Genomic DNA, 8600 nt, shown 5'->3' on the forward strand with positions numbered 1-8600 from the left:
TATAACAAAATTTCACATATCATCCTCTTAGGATTCAAACAGTATTTGCAACAAATATAGATTTTCATCATTTTTCATTATTATTACAAGTTTCGACTCTTGGTTTTGGCTTTTACATAAATTGGGTGGGAATGTGATTAACTTCGGTGACTTGTCAATTGTCTACCGCTTGATTCGAGCAATTCCTTTTTTACGCTTAGTACGTTGTATATAAACAGGGTTACACTTGAAGTGATTTTTGACTTTTATCAATGCTGGCTACAAATACTATGTTTTCAAGATTATTTCATTGATTTGAATTACAATTCATGATCTTTTTAATGCAACAATAATAAATTTCATATTTGAAGGTAAGAATTTCTTTTTCCTTTTGAGCTTTTTAGAGATACATTTATACAACATAGAACATGCACATTTCGTGTAATTTAACATAAATAATACATATTTTTGGTTGCGTTTTTTATTTATATTTTCACATTAAATAATAGATTATAATAATTTATAATGATATTGCTTTGATTCATTACAATTATCTGTGATCTCGCACACATTGGCTAGTATGATGAAAAAATTATCGAACAGGCTTTGGTTCTGAATAGATTTCTTGATCGATTCTGTATTTCGAGGTTATATTTACACATTTATTCAAATAAACTTTGTTTATTTTCTTTCCTCCTATTCACTATTAATTTCATCTGATTTCTAATTTACGAATATTTTCTGTTGATAATATAATTCTTGTTTCTGTTTTTCAGTTGTGTGGATTGTACCGGGCGATTTTTCCTGTGATGACTGTAACACAAGGTGGATGGCTTGATCAGGTTGGTAATTTTTAAAGTTGTTTTCAGTTTTATTTTCTTGACTTAAAGTTGATTTCAATTTCTTCTTTTGAAGTAGATTGATAGTATTTCCTTATTAGCTGAGATGCGGCGAAGTTTAGGTTATGTTGATTAGGCTGCAGTAGAAAGATACTAGTCTGCAAAGATATGATTCGATGGGTAGGCTGTGATTATGAAAAGTTTGATGATTGATATAATCCATGAACGTAGTTTCCAGTTAATTAAAACATTATTTTTTCCTTGAGCCCCCATCTAAATTAGATTTCGGTATTATTCAAGGTCCAATTCCGATTTGCAACTATCCGTTTTACTAAACTTTGCTTAAAACGAATGTGCCTACAGTGTAAATCAATTCTTACAAACGTATTTCCTCTTTGTCCGCCAGTAACATGCAGTTTGATCTTTTCAAACCTGACATGTCGGTGGTGTCTGTATGTTTTTCCAAATGATATTTTTCTTTCATGCATGCTGGTGTAAAGTCTGTTTGATTTTAACCGGACATGACTGCGGTGGTTGTAGGTCCTTCCTAATACTGTCTTCCTTTTTCCTTGCATTTTGGTATAAGATTTGAGGTAGGATTTCAGCCTTATATGACGGCGGTGTAGATAGATTCTTCTTGAGACCATTTTTCCTTTCTGCATGGCGGGGAGAAATTTGATATTCAATTTTAGCCTAACATGACGGCGGTGTAAATGAACTCTATTAGATGGTTTTCTTCTTTGACGTATTGCAATCCTTCTTGTTTGCTGTTTTGATTCATAGGTTTTTACTTTCACTTGTGATTTTGATTTGTTGTGGGTTTTTGTTTTATGTCTATTGTTTTGTGGATGATCTTCATGAGTACTGGGTTTATATGTTGCAGGTGCTTTCCTCAGTGGATGGGAGATATGGGCGGTCGGCGGTCCGGGCTGCTCTTCAACTTGGTTGGCAATGTCCTTGGACTCCTGATGTCCGGCGCGCGGGGGTACGGGCTGTTCCTCTACCTGATGTCATCCTCAGCTTGGCGGGTGATGTCGTCCGGGTTGTCTTGGCATTCTGCGGGGTGCAGTGTGACTTCAGTCTTGACATTCTCGGTAGGTTGGTCCTCCATACTCGTGTCACGTTTGCTTGCCTGTTTGACTTCCTCCTCAATTTGCCGTGTTACCGTCCTGCTTTCCTCTGCTGCTTCCTTCAACCTTTGTTCTGGTTTATCGAAACTCTGTTCATATACTTTCTTTAGTTCTTCATTTGCTTGTTTGGTTTCTTCAATCATATTGTTCAGTGTTTCATTTGCTTGTTTCTTTTCTTTCCTTGGTTCTTCACTTGCTTGCTTGTTTTCTTCCATCATATTGTTTAATGTTCCATTTATTTGTTCCTTTCCTTTAATTATATTGTTTAGTGTCTCATGCATTTGTTTTACTCCTCCTTCAAATCTTTTAATGCTTCATTTCTACTGAAGAACCTTGTCTTATTGCTTCCAGGATGATGCTCAGATCTTGCTGGGAAATGGGTACAAGGCGTTTGGTTGGCGGCAATGGTTCCTCCCACACAAACTCCTCCGTCTTTGAAGTCGCTGATGTGGGCTCCAGGATGCTGTGTGGTTCTTCCATGATTTACTGGATGGTATAATGATGCAAGTGTAGTGAAACGATCGTGAACATGTGATGTTATGTGAATGATTATAAATGAATGATCACAAGTTGAAATAGTGTAAAGAATTTGTTCAAATGAAAAAAATACAAAAGTGTGATTCAATAATGTGTTCAGTGATGAAGTGAATCAAATTAGCAATATCGTTAACATAAAGGATACACAATGGATAATTATGTGGTAACGCAGGTACGCCTATTATAATTTATTATTATAAATATTTTACTCTTATAATTTCTTGCCGCAATTATATATAGGGCTAGTATTCTTTGCAAAATTTTATATAAAAGCAGCAGTGTTCTGCTTGAATTATTCCCCAATATATCCGTGATTTAATTTTACTTCCCTCTTTATGCCTTAAAAAATTCTAAAAAATGTAAATAACTTCAATCCTCTTTTCCGTGAATTTTTTATTAATTGTTTTGATATAGACCTAATGTTCTTAAAATAATATGACCTTTCTTATGGTATTTCTTATACCTATGACTTTGGATATGACCAATTTTCGAATAACACAATAATGAAATTCTGAGTCCGATTCTTTCTCTAAAAATTCATCAATCGATAAATTTCTTTTGTTCAAAAATTGTGTATGGCACGTCTTGCTGTTTTATATAACTTAGTAAACAGTTGATATTAAATTTTAAGAAATTCACAACCATGAATTTTTCAAAAAAATTTCCTGTTGTCAGCGCTATAGTATACTGAGCAACTTAATAATCCTTGTAGTCGATTATCCACCTCTTCAATGCCTATCACTTTTGGGTGCCAAATCATGTAAGGCTTTTCCTGGGGGAGTCACTCTCACCTACAAGGATAAGTCGATACACATATAAAGAATCAGATGTGGAATGTAAATAGTCCCACGTTACTGGCCAAATCATGTAGTGCTGTTTTTAAATGCCACACGTTGGGTCGGCAAATCATGTAAAGCGGTTTTTTACTCGCCTCACATACGTAGAGTGAACCTTGCACTGAATCAACGGTGTCGAGGTTATAAATTTTATAACGGCGTGCGTGGACGCTAAGTGTACACCAGACTGATTGATTCACTACAAGATTCAATACAATTGTCAGAATCGTGGGAGGCCTAAACACTCACTCACCCTTGATTCTTCTTATGACAGATTGTATGGTGATGAAATTTTTATAAGTAGTGTAACGGTCGCTAAACACTATATAATTACATATTATACTATATAATTACTATATAATTACAAAACATTGGGGCGCCCAACGTGTGATGAATTTTTTAAATAAATCTCATGAGAAGCGAGAAAAATTGTGATTAACCTTCTTAGAATGAAAGAATTTGCTAAAGGAATAGTTAGCGACCGAGCAATAAAGCTTCCTTATCAGTAACTGTATATCAGATAAGAGTACCGTTCTGTACTGCATATTTTCCAAAGAATTATTTAATGAAATTATAATTATTCTGCAAATAAAGCATGAACCATTTATGAATTGCTCATTGAATTTTGAGGTTACACTTTGTTTACTATTGATCAGATGTTTTAAAGCAGCTCAAACACAGCTGACTGATTCAACGTATTTTAAAATGTCATGCCAGATTCATGCAAGCTATAATATTATTTCTAAAAAAGTGAAAACTATCAATAAAGGACCAAGAATTTCGAATAAAAAATAAAATGTATGTATTATTGTTGAACTTATTTATTACTTGAAAAATTATATCATAATGTCAAGTATTATTGTAACTAACTAGGTCATAGCATGAACATTATATTATTGGTAAAGCAGCAGAAATTAATTATAACAGTCTCAAACATAATAAGAATTGTATGAGAATATTCATTTATTAATTATTATTTCAACTGAACCACATGGTGATTGAATCTCTTTGGCAAGTCTAAGCCAATCATAGTGCATAGAAATAGCACCAAAAAGGTAATCATTTGAAAACAACATATGTTAATCTGCTATCAGACAACAAACCTGCCTTATCATATATGCTAGCACATGTACACTATATAAGAGGAACTATGTCTAGGAGATTAAGCAGTTTCAAGAATTATATAAATTGGATTATTATCATAATTAAAGGAATTATATTCTATTGCTTGCCACTGACGTCACGTCCACGTCACAATCGTTCTACCAATGGCAAATTTTCATGCAAATTTATTACACCGAAATTCTCTGAAAGAAAGTTCTAGCCAAGAAGCTGAGCAAAAGACTTCACTTCCCTTTTGAAATCCTCACCGTTCAGACCTCGTTAAAGTTACCAAGACCTATTCACAGAATTTTCGTTCGATTTTATATGTTTTATTTGTGAGCCAATATTTTAGGCTATTCTAATTGTTATTTGTAAATCTATTTTCATCAATCGATAAATCAAAAATTAAAAGTTAAATTATCCCTTAATTAATTTGGTGAAGGAGATATTTAAATTAAAATTCCCCACGTGCTGAGACCGAAGCCTGGACCCGCTGCCGATCAAACGATTTCGATCTAAAGAAGAAAACCATGACTGCCAAGGAGTTTCACGTGAGTTGTAAAATTTAAAGGGGCCCCAAGCTATGCTTCGAAAAGTATTACAGTGCAGAAAATATAAATTTTTCTTCGTTAAATTATTGGCCACGCCGACAAGCGCTTATTAGTCGTTAAGAGCCTAGAATTTATTTGATTTAGAATTTATAAGAACTTGTAGTTGATTAACTGTCCTCCACTGCCAGAACCACGACCCAGAGCAAATCTTTTAAAATATTTTATAATTTATTTTCACCATTTTTCACAAACTGTTAAATTTTATCAATTGTAAAATTCTGTTGAATCCTGCATGATGTCATGCAAGCACAAGAAAATTGCTAATCATTTTTGTCAATGTTAAACCACCTTCAATCTGTAAATCAAATTCTGAATCTGCACTGTGAAATCATATATTTTATTATAATATATTTCAATTTTGTTAATTCGTCTTCTGAGTTCGATTATTTCTTGAGCCTTTCAATTATTGTGTCTGATACGTTCTATACTATCAAGAACCGATTGAATACGATCATTGAAATAATTGAATTAAGCTGGATATTGGAACAGGTCTAAGTGGATGTAGTGAGTGGGGTCAGATCGAGATATTTATTCTTTGTCCTTACCTGCTCATATATCAGCTTTTATCTGTTACCAACCTCGACTTAGGAGCGAATACATCAACTGTACAGCAGATGCAGCCGGAGATCATATAATTTCCTACAATAGAGCTTAAAGCCCGACAAGACTCTGTTCTCGAAGTATATTCCGAACGATATCTGGTACTTGTACCCTATCTTAATCTTCGGAACTTATTAGAGACGCAGTCCTGTAAATTATCTACATCGGGATTTTTGCTTGACCTGTATGATTTTGTATGTTGTTTCATCACAGGTAATAGTTTTAAGACTTCAATATTCAGTGTTTAGCAACCGTTACACTACTTATAAAAATTTCATCACCATACAATCTGTCATAAGAAGAATCAAGGGTGAGCGAGTGTTTAGGCCTCCCGCGATTCCGACAATTGTATTGAATCTTGTAGTGAATCAATCAGTCTGGTGTACACTTAGCGTCCACGCACGTCGTTATAAAATTTATAACCTCGACACCGTTGATTCAGTGCAAGGTTCACTCTACGTATGTGAGGCGAGTAAAAAACCGCTTTACATGATTTGCCGACCCAACATGCAGCATTTAAAAACAGTACTACATGATTTGGCCAGTAACGTGGGACTATTTACATTCCACATCTGATTCTTTATATGTGTATCGACTTATCCTTGAAGGTGAGAGTGACTCCCCCAGGAACAGCCTTACATGATTTGGCGCCCCACGTTGGGCACCAAATCATGTAAAGCGGTTTTTTACACGCCTCACATACGTAGAGTGAATCTTGTACTGAATCAACGGTGTTGAGGTTATAAATTTTGTAACTGTGTGCGTGGACGCTAAGCATACACCAGACTGATTGGTTCACTACAAGATTCAATACAATTGTCGTAATCGCAGGAGGCCTAAACACTCGCTCACCCTTGATTCTTCTTGTGACAGATTGTATGGTGATGAAATTTTTATAAATAGTGTAGCGGTCGCTAAACACTGTATACTGAAGTCTTAAAACTATTACCTGTGATGAAACAACACATAAAATCATACAGGTCGAGCAAAAATCCCAATGTAGATCATTTACGGGACTGCGTCTCTAATAAGTTCCGAAGATTAAGATAGGGTGCAAGGACCAGATATCGTTCGGAATATATTTCGAGAACAGAGTCTTGTCGGGTTTTAAGCTCTATTGTAGGAAATTATATGATCTCCGGTTGCATCTGCTGTACAGTTGATGTATTCGCTCCTAAGTCGAGGTCGGTAACAGATAAAAGCTGATATATGAGCAGGTAAGGACAAAGAATAAATATCTCGATCTGACCCCACTCACTACATCCACTTAGACCTGTTCCAATATCCAGCTTAATTCAATTATTTCAATGATCGTATTCGATCGGTTCTTGATAATATAGAACGTATCAGACACAATAATTGACAGGCTTAAGAAATAATCGAACTCAGAAGACGAATTAATAAAATTAAAATATATTAAAATGAAATATATGATCTCACAGTGCAGATTCAGAATGTGATTTACAGATTGGAAGTAATTTAACATTAACAAAAGAGTTAGAAATGTTCTTGTGCTTGTATGACACCATGCATGATTCAACAGAATTTTACAATTGATAAGATTTAACAGTTTGTGAAAAAATGGTGAAAATAAATTGTAAAATATTTTTAAAAAATTGCTCAGGGTCTTGGTTCTGGCAGTGGAGGACAGTTAATCAACTACAAGTTCTTACAAATTCTAAATCAAATAAATTCTAGGCTCTTAACGACTAATAAGCGCTTGTCGGCGTGGCCAATAATTTAATGAAGAAAAATTTATATTTTCTGCACTGTAATATTTTTCGAAGCATAGATCGGGGCCCCTTTAAATTTTACAACTCACGTGAAACTCCTTGGCGGTCGTGGTTTTCTTCTTTAGATCAAAATCGTTTGATCGGCAGCGGGTCCAGGCTTCGGTCTCAGCACGTGGGGAATTTTAATTTAAATATCTCCTTCACCAAATTAATTAAGGGATAATTTTACTTAAAACTTTTGATTTATTGATTGATGGAAATAGATTTACAAATAACAATTAGAATAGCCTAAAATATTGGCTCACAAATGAAACATATAAAATCGAACGAAAATTCTATGAATAGGTCTTGGTAACTTTAACGAGGTCTGAACGGTGAGGATTTCAAAAGGGAAGTGAAGTCTTTTGCTCAGCTTCTTGGCTAGAACTTTCTTTCTGAGAATCTCGGTGTAATAAATTTGCATGAAAATTTGCCATTGGTAGAACGATTGTGACGTAGACGTGACGTCAGTGGCAAGCAATAGAATATAATTCCTTTAATTATGATAATAATCCAATTTATATAATTCTTAAAACTGCTTAATCTCCTAGACATAGTTCCTCTTATATAGTGTACATGTGCTAGCATATATGATAAGGCAGGTTTGTTGTCTGATAGTAGATTAACATGTGTTGTTTTCAAACGATCACCTTTTTGGTGCTATTTCTATGCACTATGATTGGCTTAGACTTGCCAAAGAGATTCAATCACCATGTGGTTCAGTTGAAATAATAATTAATAAATAAATATTCTTATACAATTTTTATTATGTCTGAGACTGTTATAATTAATTTCTGCTGTTTTTATCAATAATACAATGTTCATGCTATGACCTAGTTAGTTACAATAATACTTGACATTATAATATAATTTTTTAAGTAATAAATAAGTTCAACGATAATACATACATTTCATTTTTCATTCGAAATTCTTGGTCCTTTATTGATAGTTTTTACTTTTTTAGAGATAATATTATAGCTTGCATGAATCTGGCATGACATTTTACAATATGTTGAATCGGTCAGCTGTGTTTGAGCTGCTTTAAAACATCTGATCAATAGTAAACAAAGTGTAACCTCAAAATTCAATGAGTAATTCATAAATGGTTCGTGCTTTATTTGCAGAATAATTATAATTTCATTGAATAATTCTTTAGAAAATATGCAGTACAGAACGGTACTCTTATCTGATA

At 34.0% G+C, this 8600-nt stretch overlaps 1 protein-coding gene across 2 annotated transcripts; it reads left to right on the plus strand.

Annotated features, from left to right (window-relative positions):
* Positions 1-570: 570 nt before the first annotated feature.
* LOC120352371 lies at positions 571-2737 on the plus strand. Of its 2 annotated transcripts, XM_039432567.1 has the most exons (3): positions 571-821; positions 1702-1912; positions 2300-2737. In XM_039432567.1, the coding sequence occupies exons 1-3, from the start codon at positions 789-791 to the stop codon at positions 2302-2304; spliced, it is 249 nt and encodes an 82-aa protein (XP_039288501.1). In that variant the 5' UTR covers positions 571-788; the 3' UTR covers positions 2305-2737. The 2 variants fall into 2 exon arrangements, with proteins under 2 accessions (XP_039288501.1, XP_039288499.1); XM_039432565.1 differs by lacking the exon at positions 571-821 and having other exon boundaries at positions 924-1912; positions 2300-2422.
* Positions 2738-8600: the final 5863 nt, after the last annotated feature.

This window comes from Nilaparvata lugens, chromosome 7, assembly GCF_014356525.2.
Source record: "Nilaparvata lugens isolate BPH chromosome 7, ASM1435652v1, whole genome shotgun sequence".
In the NCBI taxonomy this organism is placed as follows: domain Eukaryota; kingdom Metazoa; phylum Arthropoda; class Insecta; order Hemiptera; family Delphacidae; genus Nilaparvata; species Nilaparvata lugens.